Source organism: Herpailurus yagouaroundi, unplaced genomic scaffold (assembly GCF_014898765.1).
Source record: "Herpailurus yagouaroundi ecotype Mexico unplaced genomic scaffold, PumYag 160, whole genome shotgun sequence".
Classification (NCBI taxonomy): domain Eukaryota; kingdom Metazoa; phylum Chordata; class Mammalia; order Carnivora; family Felidae; genus Herpailurus; species Herpailurus yagouaroundi.
Window position 1 is genome coordinate 47,372,954 of NW_024412401.1, and position 19,405 is coordinate 47,392,358.

General features: G+C 42.4%; 1 protein-coding gene across 3 annotated transcripts in view; it reads right to left on the minus strand.

Annotated features, from left to right (window-relative positions):
- NR6A1 (nuclear receptor subfamily 6 group A member 1) overlaps positions 1–13,072 on the minus strand; it is a 231,724-nt gene extending 218,652 nt beyond the window's left edge. For all 3 annotated transcript variants that reach the window (XM_040482294.1, XM_040482296.1, XM_040482293.1), the window contains exon 1: positions 12,857–13,072. In XM_040482294.1, coding sequence (XP_040338228.1) covers positions 12,857–12,956 — 100 coding nt within the window. In that variant the 5' untranslated portion in view covers positions 12,957–13,072. The remainder of the gene's footprint in view (positions 1–12,856) is intronic.
- Between the last annotated feature and the right edge of the window lie 6,333 nt (positions 13,073–19,405).

Genomic DNA, 19,405 nt, shown 5'->3' on the forward strand with positions numbered 1-19,405 from the left:
TATATACTTCTAAAAATCTACCCTGCAAAATAAGCCAAATTAAAAGCAAGCACAAAATGGTCTGGGGTCAGTACTGTTATAAAATGAGAAACTAAAAACTAAATGTCCGACAATTAAGAACGATGGACTGTGATATACTATTAACAGTTTTAAATGAATTCAGGTTGATTGTATAAAGTTTGAGAAAAAAGCTTAAACTTTTTTTTTTAAAAAAAAGCATAAAACAATGGCATATACTGTATAATCACAAGCAAAAAACTAGGATTTGTAAAAAGTCTAGAAGAAAAAAATCAGAAAATGTTAATGCAAGTTGCCTGAAGGCAAGATTAATATATGTAATTTTCCTTTTCCTTCATTTTCTGTATTTTCCACAATGATCGTGCATTTCTAACTTTAAAAATACTGGATTCTTAGGCAGCTCACACCTAAGTATCTAAGGGCCATAGGCAATTCAAGAACACAGCTCAGAGATCACGTCATTTAAAATCTAAATACAAGATACAGCTAAATCCCCCTCCTGCTTTTATTTATATGCAAGCACTTCCAACTTTGTTCCCCAGGATATGTCCCTATAGACAATGCTCTAAAGTTGCTTTCCAAATGAGGCACTGGAAACACTGGGTATTCTCCAGCCAGAAGCCCCATCTATGCTCCTTAAACTAGCTTTGGAGAATAAATTTACAGTGTTTCACACCCTTTGTATTACCCATATGTGCTCTGTAATGGTTTCTTATTAATGGAAGACACTTTATGAAAAGCAAACTCACTATGAAAGATTTTGAAAAGGCTCAAAGCAGATAGGAAATTTTATCTTCAAATGCTATGTGCATTTCTTCATCACAGTAGTACTTTCAGTAACTGCTTGCCATCAGTTAGCTCTGGATACTGGCCAGCCCAACTATCTTTCAGATTTGATCTGTCAGCAAGTAAGAGAATATTTTTGAGTGTGGGAAAGCAATTGTAATTTCCCACATTAGGTGATTGATTAAGTTCTCTCCTCTAAAAGGCTGATTGGTTTCCTGGTGCCAGTAAAATGATTGATGAATATTTCAACTGCAGCTCCCTTGCTTACTGCCCCCCCCCTCCACTTCTCCCCTCCCCCATGCATTGCTGCCCCTTTCCTGCTGGGTTCCCTTTTTTACAGACCTACAGCATTTAAGGAAGTTTTGCAATTTTCCTTAATGAATCCAAGTTCTCAAATGCAGGGCATTTAATCTTAAGAGGACAGAACCCTTCTCAATGCTGAATGCATTTTGCAGATAAAATCCTTTTACAAGGAATGAGAGAAAAACTGAAATTATAGGTTTGACTCAATTAATGAAATTGTACTTAGGAAAGAGAAAGTGTAGCACGGAGGGGTTATAAATGAGGGGAAAAGTGATCATTTTTAAAAAGAAAAAAATAAACAAAAACTCTACATCTAATTTCAAGTTTACATTACAAATGATAGCATTAGAACTGTAATTGTAAACATTTCTATAAAAGTGCACACAGAGAATGGAATCTGTCATGTAAATTATGTGATCCTACAGACTTGAAAGCAGCCAGGTGTTCTAAAATCAAAACAGGGAAACAAAGTATGGTAAATACAAACATTCTTTGAGGGTATCTGAAATCAAAATCATCCCAGAGAATCTGTGCTGTATCACAACTATTTGCTTTAGGCAGGGCTTTCCTAAATTGCAACTTCCTGTTTTACCCAATTCATTCCATCATAAAGCTGGAAAACTCCTTCAGGGATTATCTAATTTAGCTCCTTCATTTTAGAGGTGGATCCATATAGCCTCAGAGCTTTGTTACAGTGTTAGAATCAGAACCCAGGCAAAACTCAGGCCTATCAATCAGTTCCTAGGCCTCCTACTTCCCCAAATAATGTGGTTGGCCTTCTCTCTCAAGTCCTTCTCTACTCAAACTATACTGCTACCATAATCTATTAACCCACATTGCCACATTTTTCTCACTGTATCTCTCTTTGCTGGGAAATCATGTTCTATGTTTTACAAGCTTTGGACAACTGGCTCTTGTATTTCCATTTTCAAAAAGTTACATCAACTTTCTTGGATTGGTTCTCCTCTCTTCCATACAGCTAGCTTTGGTGTGGCAGAAATAAAAAAGATACAAAGGACAAAGCCATCTTTTCCTAAAGTGAATACCCCAAAACAGTCAAGCAAACAACCAGGAGTTTACTGGCTATCTCTTCTTAATCTGGTATATCTAGTCACTTCAGTTACAAGGAGAGCCACATTTCCAAATAGAAACTACATTCTGGTTCCAGGGCCCATCAAACTCTGGATTTAGCTTGAAACACACTGCTTGACTTAGATATTGGTCAATTTTCCCAAGTGACTGAGAAGAAAATTCTTTCATTTTGTAGACTTTCTCTGACTACCAGCAAAGGACTCAAATCCAAAGGACCCTGATAAAATCAAGACTCAAGACTCCTGACCTGACTTTTCATTCATTCATTCAACATTCATAAAACACCAATTCCTTGTGTTTAGTGTTGAGGACACAGCTACAAGAGGGATAGTTATCCCTGCCTTGAGTACCTCAAAACCCCTCTTTCCTTAGCACCACTCAGAGTCACCAAGGATGTCCCTGACTCCACAGAATTGTTTCCTGGTTGGCTTATTAAAGCCCACATGAGAGAAAGAAAAAAGTCACCTGCAATTCTAAAAGGGGATCTCTGTGACTACCTACAGAAAGCTGAGTTCTGGGCCTCCTCAACAACTATAAATGGTCTGGATTCACAAGTGTCTGCTTTGGGACAGATATGGTTGGCACTTTATAAAGACCTTGTCACTAATCCTAATAACCCTACAGTCAATTTCAAAGTTACAGTATGGGAGTGGGGAGAGATTAAATCTAGGAAACATTATTTATAATGTTACTAAGCGTGAAATTTGGGGCTTAACCTCTATGGGCTTCAGTTTTCACATCTGCAAAATGGAGAGGATAACAGAACACCTAATTCATAGGGTTATGGGGATAAACTGAGTTAATATATGTAAGGTGTTTAGAATATTATACATAAATGTTACCTGCTATAATTATTAAATGTGAATACCAAAGTTCAGAGAAGTCAAGTGACAAAGTCACATAGCTGTGATCTTTGTTCTGCCACACTCCAGAGCCCATGCTCTTTCCCTCTCACACCATCTAACCAAAATCCTTCCTCTGTGTCAGACTACTACTGCCACTTCCAAAAAACAAAGCCCTCTAAATAGATATCAGTGGGGGGTTTCCCCCAGGTGGTTTATTATCCTGGTAAAAAGGGATTTTGGAGGAAGGACTGTAAGGCTAGAGAGGAAGTCTCCTGACAGGTTAGATTTCAAGAGTATAGCAAGAATATGGGAGAAAAAAAATCTGTCTCAGTTATTAATTTTAGTAATTAAAACAATTTAACTCAATTGATGAAGAATGCATTTTAAAATTCCATCTGAAACTTGAAATAAAATCCAAGTATTAAAATAAAAAAGACTTGTATCTTATGACTAAGCTGCAACCCCCAAAGAATACAAAAATGCTTTAAAAGGCACACTATGTGAAACTCCAAGAACACCAAGATAATTACAGAGCTCTCAAGGAAGGAAACCTAAATATCTCACTGATCTTTCATTACCCATCAAGCTTCATCTTAAGTTCTGATCCAGTAACTCCTTATTGTTATTCACATTGTTATGTGACATTTCTTCTGCCAGCAAACTCACTACAGAATGAGTTCTACATAGCAACTACCCTTAGAGTAAATCCCTAACTCTTTAACAACATAGCAATTGACTTACACTAAAATGTTACTCACACTAGGAAAGGGTATTCTTAGACCAGAAGAGGAGATGCTTCTTCTATACCGGCTTTATTACCACATCCCTCAGTGAAAACCAGGTTAAAAGGCAAACCAATCTACAAAATAACATTACCAAAACCACAACTTTAGAAGACTCTGTGAAAGCCAAATTTATCTGAAAACAAACAAGCAAGTTATTCTTGGAAGTTTTAAAAAGCAAGATAGGATCTTTTTTATCCCATATAAATATGCCATTATTTTTACAGCAATGACTCTTATTAAGTATTTTTGTGTTGTAAGATTTATTTCCACAATTATAAATCTCCCTTTCATGAGGAAACAGGTTCTGTTGGAAATTTTCTACCACAAATTAACAGTTAAGCAACAGGTTTCATGTAGCAGGTAACAAAAGCCTGTCAGAGAACTCAGGGTGAACTAGGTAGGACACACTTCATTTAGTCAAGCAAAGAAAATTTAAAATGATAGGAACTCTTTCCATTTTTTTTTCTTCTGTAGTCCCTTTGGAGGCGGGAGGGGGAGAGGAAAGGACAACCCAAAGTAACAAAGTACTAAGAATAGTATCTTGTGAAGTCACCATTTTCTTACACATTAAATTCATTCACTTAGAATAAGGTTCTCATATTTTGGTCTGAGTGATTAGGACCCCTTTTACATTCTTAAAAGTTATCGAGGACCTCAAAGAGCTATTATTTATATGAGTTATATCTATCAATATTTATCATACTGTAAAACCATGAAATTTTTAAAATATCTATTCATCTAAAAGTAATAATAAACTTGTCACGTTATATAAATGTCTTTACGAAAAATAACTATTTTACAACAAAACAAAAAATTTGGTAAGATTAGCATTGTTTTATATTTTCGGTAATCCCTTTTAACATCTGGCTTAATTCTGGCAGCTAGATTCTCCTGTGTCTACTTTCAGTATGTTGTGATAAACTGTTTTGGTTGAAGTATAGGCAGAAAATCTGTTCTCATAGATTTATAATTGGAAAAGAAGAAGTATTTGCTTATTAAAATAACTATAGATATTTTTCTTTGATAATACACCAAGACTCAGTGAGTGGTAGATTCTTAATGGTTAGTTCAATGTGAAATATAAAACTGTATCAATGAACTCTGTGTACTTTGTCACATTAAAATCCATTGGTCTATTTGACATTTTCAACTGAACTTTTACCCCATGCACAATTTTTTTTTTAACATGATACATCAGTGATTTGGAAAATATTCCTTCACTGAAATACGATCTTCAAATTGTTAACAAATTTCATTGTACAGTATCAAAAAAAAACCCCTCACATATGTTAACAGTATCACCATCAATTTCATCAGAAAAGGCATAAGTATTGGGAGCTGTTAAGCTCAAAGTGCAGATATGAGTTTTCCAAAATTCTAATTGTCATCTGGAAGTTCAAATTTTACTCACCAACAACAAATACTCTGTTTTCCTCGACATAACAAATTCACTGTTCATTTTCCAAAAACATGGAATGCCAAATACGTAGGTCCCAATAAACCTTGGTTTATCAATTGTTCTTTCAAGTGAAAATGGTGTTCCATGAAAAACAGCAGCTACTAGTTCAGTTCACAACTGCACAAGCACTTTTCCTTAAAACAACTACTCTATTTTGGTATGCAACAGAAATTCTTTGTGTGTACTTGCCTATTTGCCATTTCCTCAAATGGAATATCAAAAACATATGTACTCAAAGGTCAAGATTTAATAAAATTAATAATTTTTACCCCTTCAACAAAGACAGGCTTTGGTGAAATGGCTTTTTAAAAAAAAAATACAAGTGCACGGAGGGGACAAACACAATAACTACTAGTGCAGTTTGGTGTCTTGATTTCTTCTAAGGCGCCAACAGTTTTTACCCACCATTGTTTCTCCGACATCAGCACAAATGTTAATGTGGTGAAAAAAAGCAAGTAATGTCCATATTATCATAAAAATAGTTTTGACTTCAAGAACCTCCTGAAAGGGTCTCAAGGACTCTCCCCAGGGATTCTTGAACCACACTTTGAAAACCAATGGTTTAGATATTATAGTAATAACATTTAAGGACTCAATGAATGGGAAGAAATTAAGTCTGAAACAAACATTCCAGTAATGAATGATCAACAAATGATGAATGACAGAAAACAATAAATCCATCTGAGTACCATTTCATTAATCATTTATAAATTTTAAAAGGCAAGAGATGAGAAAGCAGGATAGAGAGTAAGACTTCATAGAAGTGTTGTGTCTTTTCTTTTGTGAGAGAAAAACTAAATTGAATAAATTAGAGCTGTGATACAAACAACATTGCATTTGACCTATAAGGAGTTAACAAATGGTTAACAAGATTGAATGTTTAATCCTTCCAAAATGACACAGCTTCAAGACTGAAATGAGTGCATGAGTTACAGAAAATTAATTTTTTAAATGAAAACTAGATATAGGTTAAGGCAGTTCCCTTCACTCAATCAGCCCATTCTTCATTTTGGCACAAATTTGTTACAGATATGTGCCCGAGTATTAAACTAGATGATAACACCTCTGTTTCCTTTGAACTCAAAGGAAATATCGTAAGAAGTTTAAAAATTTGTTTAATGAATTATGTCCTTTTTTCAATCTGTTTTTAAAGGAGAAAATTAAGAACACAGAAATTTTGACACTACAGTGATGACTGAAAGAGCAAGCAGAACCCACCCTGAAGTATTTTTACAGACAGATCTAAAATTCCATACTATGAAATGTAAAAAGTTGCAAATAAAAGTGGAGGCTATCCACCTCTTCCACAGGACGAATTTAGTTGTGTACTTCTCTCAAAATAACGATTCTTAAGTATATTTTAAAATGAATTATAAATTGTTTCCAACACAAACCATTGTTCAAGCAAATATCTATGGTTAATACAAATACATCCTATGCTAATATCACAGCTACAGTTCCAGTGTGTTTATTACTCAATACCCTCTATCACTATTAAGAAGTTCTCTTTATAATTTTCCCTTTGACAAAGTCACTATTCTGGTCCAAACCACCCACAGAGTGTATCTTCAAATCAAATGCCCGGATTTGTTTCCGGAATACATTACATGTCACTGCCTAGGGAATTGGTTTTGGAAACATTACACTTGCCAGCTGACTTATCAACAGTGCCCATTGAATGGACACCAATTTAAAGGCAAGAATCCCTCTAGAAAATAGAAAAATATGCTACTACTGCCATCTGTGGTTTATGCTTGAATAGCTTCTCTGGTATAAACAATCTGAAGGGTGTACAATCTGCAATTAGGATCCAAAAATCTATTTGAATATATTTTTTAAAGTTAACTCTTATTATAACACATTGTAGGGTTTATTTAGTATATGACTGAAGAATTTCTGATTCGTTATTTGGAATTATATAATTCTGATGGTTTAGAAACCACAAACTACCTTGAATGAAAATTGTTCCATTGCATAAAGGCTCCTTTCCCCCAAACATCCATTCCTAACAAAATTCAAAGCACTGGAATGCCTCCTGTGAATTTATAATTAGGATAATTTCCCTTCTGAAATAGTGATTATCAGTATTAAAACAACCCCAAAATTTTTAAAGAAGTGTATTCGTTAAGAAAATCCAAGAATTTTCTATTAGACATGAGTTTGCTCCATTCAATATAAATTTTGAAGATTCAATTATTCCTGTAATTTTTTTTAAGAACAAAAATTCAAAAATGCAAGTGAAGCCTCAAAGTAGGCTATTTTCACGACTTATTTTCTCTCAGTTTGCTTTCTCAAATGACAACCACTGTAGCTTAGGGATCAAAAGATTTGGTGCAGCTGGGGGTGGGGAAAAAAGCAATTCAGCTCCCCAGCAGCCAGCTGAGGAAATCCTGGTTTGCTCCCCAACTAAATCACTGTTAATTAGAATTACCAGGTTACACAGTAAAGTCTTATTTAAATAGTCATAACTAGCAAAAAAAAAAAAAAATGTTTTGAGAAGCTGTTCTACACAGGCGGCTGTTGAACAGCAGGTAATAAGGACAAAATAAAGTCGGAAGCATTTTATTCTCTCAAAGTTCTCTCGTTTACAATTAATTTTAAATCACACTGAAAAGCAAGTTAGACATCTCACAATGTCTTTCTTCTAATTTTCCATGATCTATAGTCTAATAGCCTTATCCTTTTCATACAGACAAGCCATGTTGGAAAACAAGTAACAAATAGAACACTGGGCTTGATTCTCGGAATACTGTGTTATCAAAGTTATATCCAAAGGTTTTTTGTTTGTTTTTTTTTTAAGATTAAACTCAGATAAATCTGAAACTATGGCTCTAAGAGGGGCTGAACACCCGAAAAAAAAAAAAATCACCTGCTCAGCACTTCTTGCTGACTTTAATAATTCTGGTATTTCTGAACTCTATCAATCAGAGGCATCCATAAACCCTTAAGAAATTACCTGAGCTAAAAAAACGTCCTTAAAAATGTAAAAGTTTGAAACAAAATGCTTTCTTTTATAATGTCTTGGTTTGGGAAATACTTTCAAAGCAATGAAAATTTAAGTATTTTAAATCTTTACTTGTATGGGCATATTCAGTAGCTACCTTCTGTTCAAAACTGTTTCAAGGACGTTTTGTAGTAATGCAAGTTTTGTTTATCTGTTGATTCAGAATTTTAATTTTCTATGACCCTTTTTCACATATAAAGTGATTGGTTCACACAAAATAAAGCATTTTTATGGTACTACTTTAAAAGAATAGATTTGACCAACAACGTAGAATTTGCTCTTAAAAGCTATCTTCTCAAAAACTTTCAACCTAATTATATACATGTAAATACTTAGAAAGTATCCTTTAACTTCACTACAACACAAAAGTAAATAGCCAAAAATTATGAGAAGGCCCCCAAGATCTAGATGAGCTTGTTGAAAACGAAGTCTCCTGATTTGGAAGAAGCTATCCTGGCTTTTGAAATTCTGAAGCCAGAAGTTGTGATCTCAACACAATTCATTAATGGACCAACTTATTCAACAAAAACCAATAAATATCTACCTAGTTATAAAAACCAAGTGATGGTATCTTAATACAAGATGAAACATACACAGCCCCAGGCCCCCAAACTCCCAAACATCATTAGCAATTTAAAGCGAACTTGCACAACAAGCACTACAAGTGTTATAAGAAACTTCTTTTTATCAGTATAGTAGCAGTTGGCATTTCTACCCTCCACTAACCTAAAAATAGGTTATTTTAACCTAAGGCTTATTTTTCACCCTAGCCCCACAACGCCAGGAAAAAGGAAGAAAATTATAAACTAAGAAATTATGAATAAAATATGGAAATGTAGGATTTGGGCGTATTGAGGAAATCTACCAGGTTTTTTTTTCTTTCATTATCCTCTCCATCTAACTCCCTTTCACATGCTAACACATGCCATACACACACACCACATACCTTTTTCCTATGGAATTCAGAATAATTTACAAATTAGGAAGCATGTCACGATCGTATTTTCATTACAAGGAGCAGAAATGCTCACAAAGAATTTGATGGGTGGTAAATATGAGATCAGAAATGTGGTCATCTCACACCTCAGCTGCTCAAAATCACCAGTGAATCTGTTCATTGTTGCCTTTCAGTGTTCTTTGGAGGTCACGAACTTAATACAAAATACCTGTGTGCCACTTGTACTAAGCAACAGTACCAGAGTATGTTGTTGCTTTTTTTTTTTAATGAAAGTAGAAAATTCGGAGGGGACTCCTAATTAACTTTTAAAGTCACAGAACTGAAAAGTTAAACTGTCATGGAAAAAATCTGATATTTTCAGGGATAAACATTTGCATGGCATGGTCATACCAGGAAAAAGGCATTAAGTTATTTAGCGAACTTCTCCCCATTTCCTCTGAAGTGTAGTTACAGAAAACATGCTTTTAATTACTGATTAATGGCTTATAACCTTCCTTTACTTGGAATATCTAAAAGATTACTACCTCATTCTGTTAAAATATAACAAATATTCAGCACATACTTCCCCAAATCTTTTGTCTCCCTTTGAAACCCCAAAAGGAGAGTCCCTCTATCATGACTGAACGAGTTCATGTTTGTTATGAAAACCTACAGCAACAACTGAAAATATCTAGCGCAGTCAGCACATGAAATTCCTGAAAGGGTGATGGTGCATCAAAAGGCTAGCAACTCTGTTCCGATAGAATAATAAAAAACATCTAAAGGACTGTAAATTCAGCATCAATGGCGTTTCCGGCAGGAAAGCATTTCTAAAATTCCACCTCCAGTTTAGTTCTTCAGGACACAAACCAAAAGACCTCCTATCTAAACAGCGATCTATTACAGATATTTCATACAAAATGTAAATCAGTCATTAGGATACAGAGCCAGAAGAATTCATTTTCTCTACTTAGAACTTAAGCAGGTTCACTTTTGGAGAAAAATATTAGGAAGTATAAAAGGAAGAAACAAGTTCCCACCATGCCAAAGATAAACTTTCTTTTTTATTTTTTCTATTTTGGTAATTCTTCTGGGAGCATGTTAAATTATAATCGCAAGAGATAATGAACATAAATTGTAAAACAGTACACAATGCTGGTTTTTACACTAAAATATCCCACAACAGTCAACATTTCATGTATTTTAAGCCCAAACTGTCCAAAGTCCCCACTGTGTTTTCAACAAAAAGGAAATATTTATAGCACTAAATCGAACTGATGTAAAATATTAAAGCCACCTTGGCCTAAATGGAATGCTCGATAACAGTCTTTAAAATGGTTCTGACCAATTGAGGAAATGAGACTATGAATGGGAAATCTGATTAAGAGTTAAAATTACCAATGAGTTCTTTAAAATGTACTAATGAATAATTAATAGCAAATGCAGTTCCTAGGTTTCCCTTACAACATTCTCAAGCAGAATTGAAAGTAATGTCTGTACTAAAATCAATCATCTACATGTTAACGCACAGGTGGGTACAGGAAGTACACACACATACAAAGACATTATGAAAATGGATACACTTAATACAGGCTATAAGATAGATGTAGCTTAGGTAAAAGTGCAGCGTGGTAAATTTTAGATCAGGATTTACAACATCCATACATAAATACCAAAACAAATCTCCACTTTAAAAGCTTAAAAAAATCAAAAGCATTAAAGAAATCCTTTGTTCCTATGATACTGTCTTCTACCCTCAATGGATTCCAGCCTCCTCCTTTGTGACACGGGATTTTATTGATTTCAAAACATGTTCACATTCAGAAATTATTCTCCAAAGACACCTCATGGGACTGCCAGCCACCTAGATGGCACACATCACATACAGCCTAAAAAAGGACAAGAGTTTTTAAAACATACCACTATTTGGTCAGCACATCAAGTGAAGTTAACCAGGCTCTTTTCTAAACAGACTTTTAACTGGTAAAAACACCAGATCTACTAAACTGGCAGTAGCAAATGCTTGATGAGTCAATAAATACACGAACGCGCAGATTCACCCCAAAAATCTCTCCTTCTGCAGTTCCTCATTCATTCGCCTAACTGACCTATTTTCGGGATACTTTCCTCACACCTGCCAGGTCACTGTCCTGATTGAGAAGCTTCTTGCTGAAGCAATTAATTTTTAGTGCCTCCTAACTGTCCCGGGTGTTTGCATTCAATTTGAAATCTGTTACTTGTTAGACACTGTTCGGTCCTAGATCTTTCAGAGAATTGCGAGTTTATGGCGCAGAGAGGGGAGGAGGCGCCCTTTATTCGGAAATGAGGAAGATGTGAAAGGTGGAAGGCAGGGCAAATAAATAAATAAATCGGGTTTGCAGCCGGAGCGTTTGCCGGCCGGTACGAGCACCCTTTGTAATGCAGGCCTCCCGGGGCTATCGCCTGCGCTAATTGCTCCAGGGCGCTTTCCAAGTTCAAAAGTTCACCTTTTACGACCTCACAAAAGCTCCTTACACGTTACCAATAAAAACATTCCGCGGCAAACACCGAAGGGGAAAATATCAAACAGATACAAATAAAACACCCTGAGGAAGGAGGGAGCCGGGGGGGAGGAGGGCGAGTCAGCCGGGAGGAACCCAAGGACTTGGCCCGGACGTGGGGGCAGGGGAGAGCGGGAGGAAGGGCCGGGCCAGGTGAGGAATTCTCAGCGCCTGGGTCCGGGACCGCGAAAGGGAAAAGGAGAGCTGAGCTCGGGCAGGCGCGGACCGGGACGGGCCGGTGGAAGAGAGGAAAGAGGCAGGTGTCCCGAGCGCCTGGCCGGGCCACAGATCTAAACCAGCAGAGAAAAGGGCTGAGCAGGAGCGGAGGAATGGGGTGTGGAGCAGGCACCGAGAGGTCCGAAAAAGGAACCGCTGAGCGGGTAGCTAACGAACTGGGGGGTCGGAGCAGAGGTGGAGGCTCGCGGAGCTTACGGGGGTGGCACGGGAGGCCCGGGACAACATAGGAGCAGGAAAGCGGCTTCCAGAAAGGTGAGGGCACAGAGAACGACGGGGACGAGGGTGTGGCGTCCGCGGAGGGAGGGGGCACCCGCGTGGGAGAAGGCCGGGGCGGGGGGGGGGGGGGGGCCCGCGGAGGGGCCCCCCGGGGGGGAGGAAGGGGAGGCTCTAAGCATAGGGGACCCGAGGGGGAGGGGAAGCCCCCACTGACGAGACGCGAGGTGGGGGGCCAGGGAGGCTCTGCACTGTAGGGACCCAGGGAAGGGGAGGGCTCGGAGCTGAGGGGACCTGGGGGGAGGGAGGAGGATTCGCGCACAGGGGACGGGGGGAGGGGAGGCCTGTGCTGAGGGGACAGAAGGGAGGGGGAAACGAAGGTCCAGGTTGAAGGAACCGGGCAGGGGGAGGGTCCGCGCTGAGGGGAACGGGGAAGGAGGGGGAGGGTCCACACTGAGTAGGACGGGGGAGGAGAGGGAGGGTCCGCGCTGAGGGGACCGGGGTGAAGGTCCACGCCGAGGAGACCCAGAGCCGCTGCGGCTTCCCAAAAAGTCGGCCGTGAGGGGGGGAAACCCCCGGGGCAAGGGACAGGCAGTCGGTTCTTCCTGGGCCCAGGCTCCACACGCCCCTCACCCACCGTTGCGCGGCGGCGGAGGGAGCGCGGCGGGCGGCTCCAGGAACCCCGCCGAGCCCCCGCCGCCTCCCCCTCCGCTAGGCGGCCGTTCGTCCCGCTCCATGCGGTGGTGCTCAGGGCCCGCGCTCGGTTCGCTGCTCCGCCATGACCGGCGCCCTCGTTCTCGTCGTCGTCGTCCGCCGGGGGGAGGGGGCTGTCAGGGGCCGGCGGGCTCCCGGCCGCGGCGCTCTCTGGGCCCCGAGCCGCCCGGCTCCGCGCCCCTCCGCGCCGCGCCCCCTCAGCACTGGCCAGCTCCCTCCCCCGACGTCACGCGCCGCTGCCACGCACGGTCCTGCGGAGCACGCTGGGAATTGAAGTCCGCCGGGCGAGGCCGGCCACGCGGGACGCCACCAACTAAAGGGGTGGGAGTAAGGATAAGCAGCTCTGAGAAGTGAAGGCCAAGGCCTGTCAATATCTCGAACTGTGATTAAAACTTCCGGTAAAAATTTAACAAACATTACTTCAGGGCCTTCTCTTTATTTGATTTTTCCATGATTAACGATCCCTACGATTCCCCGTCTCCCCCCGCCTCGACAATGAGTCTTCCCAAGGGGCGGATCGCGAAGGAGCTGGGCGAGCACGTGCAATGAAGCCCAGCCCTGTGGGCGGGGCTTAGAGGGGGCGGAATTTAGAGGTATTCACGAGGGACTTCCTTCGCGGCTTCGGGACAAATTGGACCTGAGATTAAAGGGATGGAGTTTAACTCCAGGTGACTACGTTCGTATGCAAATAGGATCTATAAAACTCTGCTTTCCGGGGTACTCTTAAAAGCCTTTACCTCCGGGTGGGCGGGAAGGACTACGGTTTCTCTTCCTCCTCTCCAATTTTCTCCCTGCCCAACCGAATGGCAAACGAAGCTCCACACCATTGATGCCATTAAAGAGACTCTCAGACTCTTGACTCCTAGTGTCTTGAAGCCCTCCGTTTGAGAAACTCCTTACCCAACGTTGTTCGCCTTCCCTTCTCCTCGGTTACCCTGTCTGTAAAATGGGATTAGAAGAGGGACGAGGCCCAATCGGAAGGTCCTAAGCCCCCACCCCCACCGGCTTCCTGCCTCAGTTTCCCAGAGCAAAATGCCGGATTTTGCGGTCTCCCTGCTCTCGGCTGAGTACCTGCTGCAGCCACCAGGTGGCGCGAGGCCACCAGCCTCTAGGCCTGCCCAGGCGTCGACCTTCAGCGACCCTGTCAGGGAAGGACTCATCGTGGCTGCCGCCCCAGGTCTAAGCCCTACCTGACCTGCTTGAAGACAAAGAACGAGAACTCTGGTGCTTTGCCCGCCTCCACTCTGCCGGGTCGTGCCACAGCTTCCTCATGGCTGCCTCTTCCTCATCACTCCCCTAGTCCCGCCCTACCAATCCTGGCTCATCTGTCAATCCTTGCTTAATTTTTTTTTTTTTAATCCTTATCCTGGCATTTGCACCCCTGCCTGGTCTGACCCCTGCCCACATTTCTCATCACACACCTTCCCTCACCTGCTACACAGGATGCTTTGCAAGGCTTCCTTGCAATTTGAAGGTGGCTGTTCCTTACCAACATTGGTTAATTGTATTGTATCTTTAATCTGTGCTGGCCACTGTTTAGTTTACGTTAACACTGTGTTGTCTAAACCTTGCACCTGCTCTATGAGGTAGCTCTGATACTGTCCCTATGATACAATGTTGAAGTCACCCAGCAGTGATGGGGATTCCAAACCCAAACTTGGCTCCTTCAAGCTGGCTTCACCCAACGCAGTCCCAAACTCCTATTCATCTTTCAAGATCCTGTTCAAATATATCCTCAGGGACACTTTTTAAAATACTTCCCACCAGGAGACATCTAGATCTCCTCTGTGTTTCCTTACAGCTTTATTAAGCTAATTGGTTTCCTACCACCATTCCCCAGCCCCAGAGGGAGAGGAAAGCCTTAGTGTGGTGGTGGTGTGAGGGAGGGGGGGCAGAGGTCCTCTGGGTCATACCCTCAGCTCTGGGTTCTAAAATGTGTCAGGACCACATGCTTTTCCTAGGCCTTCCAGAACTTCCCTTTCTATCACAGTCCTCTGGAGATAGTGAGTTCACCTTCCCTGGAGATCCAGTCAGAGGCTAAGTGGCACTGCAGAAACCTCCTGAAAGCCAGGGGTTTCAGTGGTGGACAGATTCTAAGTTGACCCTCAAAGATGGAGAAAAACTTCAGCCAAAAACTTAGCCCTTGGAAGCAACATCCTCCTCCTTCAGACTCCAGCTTTGTTGTCACTTCCTCCTAAAAGCTTTTCTAGATATGACTAGTCAAATCCCTTTATTCTCTCATCATTATAACCCCAGCTGCTAAGCACAGAGCCTAGACATAGTAGACACTGAATAAATAATTGCTGACTGGGTAAAAGGATGAATAAAACAAATCTGACTTTTCTACTTAGTAACTGTGATCTTGGGTGTGTTACATCTAATCCTCAAAGTCCTGGTTTCTCAGGGGGAGGGAGGGAATAGACATAGTTGCTACCTCACAGGATTGTTATGAGAATTAAATAATATGATGCATGCAGGGGCGCCTGGGTGGCTCTGAGAGTTAAGCGTCCAACTCTTGATCTGAGATCAGGTCTTGATCTCAGGGTCATGAATTCAAGCCCCATGTTGGACTCTCCTAGGCGTAAAGCCTACTTACAAAAATATATGGGGTGCCTGGATGGCTCAGTCGGTTAAGTGTCCAACTTCAACTCAGGTCATGATCTCACCATTCGTGAGTTTGAGCCCCGCATCCAGCTCTGTGCTGCCAGCTCAGAGCCTGGAGCCTGCTTCAGATTCTGTATCTCCCTCTCTCTCTCTGCTTCCCCCCCACCCCCCACCCCCCCCCCCCCGCACTCTGGCGCGCTCTCTCTCTCAAAAATAAACATTTAAAAATTTTTTTTTGTAATGTTTATTTATTTTTGAGAGAGAGAGAGAGAGAGACAGAACATGAGTGGGGAAGGGACAGAGAGAGAGGGAGACACAGAATCTGAAGCAGGCTCCAGGTTCTGAGCTGTCAGCACAGAGCCTGATGTGGGGCTTGAACTCACAGTTCGTGATCATGACCTGAGCCAAGGTCGGATGCTTAACCGACTGAGCCACCCAGGTGCCCCCAAAATTTTTTTAATAAAAGTAATATGAGGCATGCAAAGCAATTAATATTAGGCCTAACCTAATAAATGGAACCTGTTACTACTGTTAAAGAGCTATACTGGGGCACCTGCATGGCTCAGTTGGTTGAGCGTCCAACTTCAGCCAAGGTCATGATCTCGTTCCTGGATTTGAGGCCTGCATCGGACTCTGTGCTGACAGCTCAGGGCCTGGAGCCTGCTTCGGATTCTGTGTCTCCCTCTCTCTCTGCCCCTTCCCCACTCACGCTCTGTTTCTCTCTCAATAAAAACATTTAAAAAAAATTTTTTTTAAAAAGAGCTATCCCGGGGCGCCTGGGTGGCTCAGTCGGTTGAGCGTCCAACTTCGGCTCAGGTCATGATCTCGCGCTCTGTGAGTTCGAGCCCCGAGTCGGGCTCTGTGCTGACGGCTCAGAGCCTGGAGCCTGCTTCAGATTCTGTGTCTCCCTCTCTCTCTCTCTGACCCTCCCCCACTCATGCTCTGTCTCTCTCTGCCTCAGAAATAAGTAAACATTAAAAAAATTTTTTTAATAAATAAATAAAAAGAGCTATCCTAATTCCCAGTTACCTGTCTTCTGAAAATACTCCTTGGGAAGAGTCAGCTACCATGAAACTGAGAAAGGTGAGGGAAATGACAATGTACTGAGATGCAGCCACTGTCCTAAACATACAGAGTCCTATGAGGTAGGACCTGTATGGGATGCTTTCCCTACAGTGTCTGCCCTCTCCCCCCAACAATCCTGGGAAGTCAGTACTTTCCCTCAATTTACAAATGAGAAAACAGGCTCAGAAAGACATGGAAAAAACTCCCATCACCACAGGCCTCCTGACAGAAGAGCTAGAAAGGAAAGTATCCAAGGATAAGGAGGGATCTTCAGGAGAGTGGTCCTGAGGCCAGAGGCAGACAGACAAACAGGATGAACAGGATAAGACAAGGATAGAGCTAAGGACAAGGCAGGTATGAGCCCCATTGTGGGCGCTTTCACCTCCACCCTGTGCTGGTGGAGACTAATCAGATCAAGTAACCACACAAACCCACATGTGCACATAAGTTCTACAACTGAGAACACACTTAGAAGTTCCTTGTGCTGTGGGAATACGTGGCAGGGTTCATTTTGGTTGGCGGTGATGATCAGGGGAGGCTTTCTGGGATAAGAAGCATTGAAATAAGAGGAATGAGGAAGAGTGAGTGAGATTGAGCAGAGAGTTTCAGGAGGAAAGAGCATATGCAAAGGCCCCAAGGCCAAGTGAGAACTTAGAGAATCTATTGTGACTGGAGCCTGCTGAGGGACAGAGGGTAGGACCAAAAGGGTGAAAAAGAGGAAACAGAGACCATGGGGCCATACTGTGGGACAGCCAGCAGGGGGCAGAGTTGGGGGAGGTGGACAGTGTCCTTTTTCTTCCAGAGCCTAGCCAGAGTCAGAGCCAGGCTGCATGGGGAGAAAGGTCTGAGAAAGGGAACCCCTGCCTGGTTCTGTTTATTTTAAGTACATTTTGTCTATTATTTGAATAGATAGGACACACATTACAAAAATCCCAGATGCAAAGAAGTATTCAATGAAAAGTAAACCTTTGGGGCGCCTGGGTGGTGCAGTCGGTTAAGCGTCCGACTTCAGCCAGGTCACGATCTCGCGGTCCGGGAGTTCGAGCCCCGCATCAGGCTCTGGGCTGATGGCTCAGAACCTGGAGCCTGTTTCCGATTCTGTGTCTCCCTCTCTCTCTCTCTGCCCCTCCCCCGTTCATGCTCTGTCTCTCTCTGTCCCAAAAATAAATAAACGTTGAAAAAAAATAAAAATAAAAATAAATTTAAAAAAGAAAAGTAAACCTTTCTCCTTACTGATTCCCAACAACTGTTTTCCCTCCTGAGCAATAACCACCATAATGATTTATTGTGTGTCCATTCACAGTCTATGCACATAAGAACGCACATACCACATTTATTTTTTTATACTAATCTAGCCCTGATTTTGACATGTCCCCAGATCTCTAGTTATGAAAGAGGCTAATTTGCACTGAACACCTGAAGCATGTGACTCGTTAATGCAGCTCAGAGTTAGGGAGCACCAGACCTTGTGCTAGGTCAGTTGTTCTTCAAACTATAAGTCCCTTAGAGGGCTTGTTAAAACACAGATTGCACAAATCCCTAGAGTTTCTGCTTCCTTAGATCCGGGGTAGGGCCTGAGAATTTGCATTTCTAAGTTCCCAGGTGATGTTGAGGCTGCTAGTCCTGGAACCACACTTTGAGACCACTCAACTAGCTACTCATGCACAAGGTATGTGCACAGTTGACTTCTCTCCCACAAGGGAAGGCATAAAGGACACAAGGAAACAGACACATCAACTAGAACGTTTCATGTGGGATAAATTCTATGAAGAAAATGAAGAGGGGGAAGGGTTATGCATCAGGGAGAAGTGCTTGAGAGTAGCATTTGGGGTGCATATAAGGGTTCCTTTTTGAGCAGTTAAAGTTTACAAGGGCAGATAAATAGACACACAAGTGGAACTGCCTTGGATCAGGGGAGGGTCACCTACGGAGGCAGCGTGGAGAGGAAAGAGGTGTCTGGTATCCGGAGTGCGCAGAGGTGCAAGGACAAGCAAAAGTGCCTGAGAAAGAGCCCCGTGCGAGGTTATACGGGGAATCCGAAAGAAACCGAGAGAGAAGAGAGTTTGGGAAGGAGGCATGATCAAGAGCCATTGATCCTGGGAGGTTAGAGGTGCCGCCTTAGGTGCGGTGACAGGAGGTCCCGAGGACCTCAACTAGCCATCTCCGAGCCAGACCGACAAGCGCTGGAGCTAGAGGAGGGCAGGCAACCTGAGGCGGGGCGACCAGAGGCGGCTCCTTGGGAGTTTTGCTGCCTAGGAATCAGAGAAATGAGCACTCCCTCTTGAGGATGGGGAAGAGGAAGGCTGTTTAAAAGGCAGGAGCTACTGGAGTTTAATTAGGGATCTACGGGAGGGATCACGGAGGGAAAAGGAAAAGAAACAACGGGAGAGAGAGGTCTGAGTCGTGAGATGGGTAGAGGTGGCGGGGTCTGGGTATTTGGAGAGCTGAAAAGCTCACCTGCTCTGGAAACATCACTCATCTGAACTTCACAACCACTCCAAAAGGAAAGCACTATTTTCTCCATTTTACAGATTAGGAAACTGAGGCTCAAAGAGGTGAAGGGACACGCCCACGGTCCCACATCTCACAGAACAGGACCTTCCTCCGTGTGTCGACCCCGCGCTCCGCGTTTTGGCCCCGAGGCTCCTGGGGACTCCGAACAAGACCCTTTTTTGTGTCCTGGCAGGGATGCCCTTTGGAGAGCCGCCCAATGGCGAAGAGGCCCCGCAGAGAGAAGGCCGGGCAGGGCGGGGTGCCCCCTCCACCCTAGCTCCGCCCCCGGCAGCGCGGGAGGGGGCGTGGG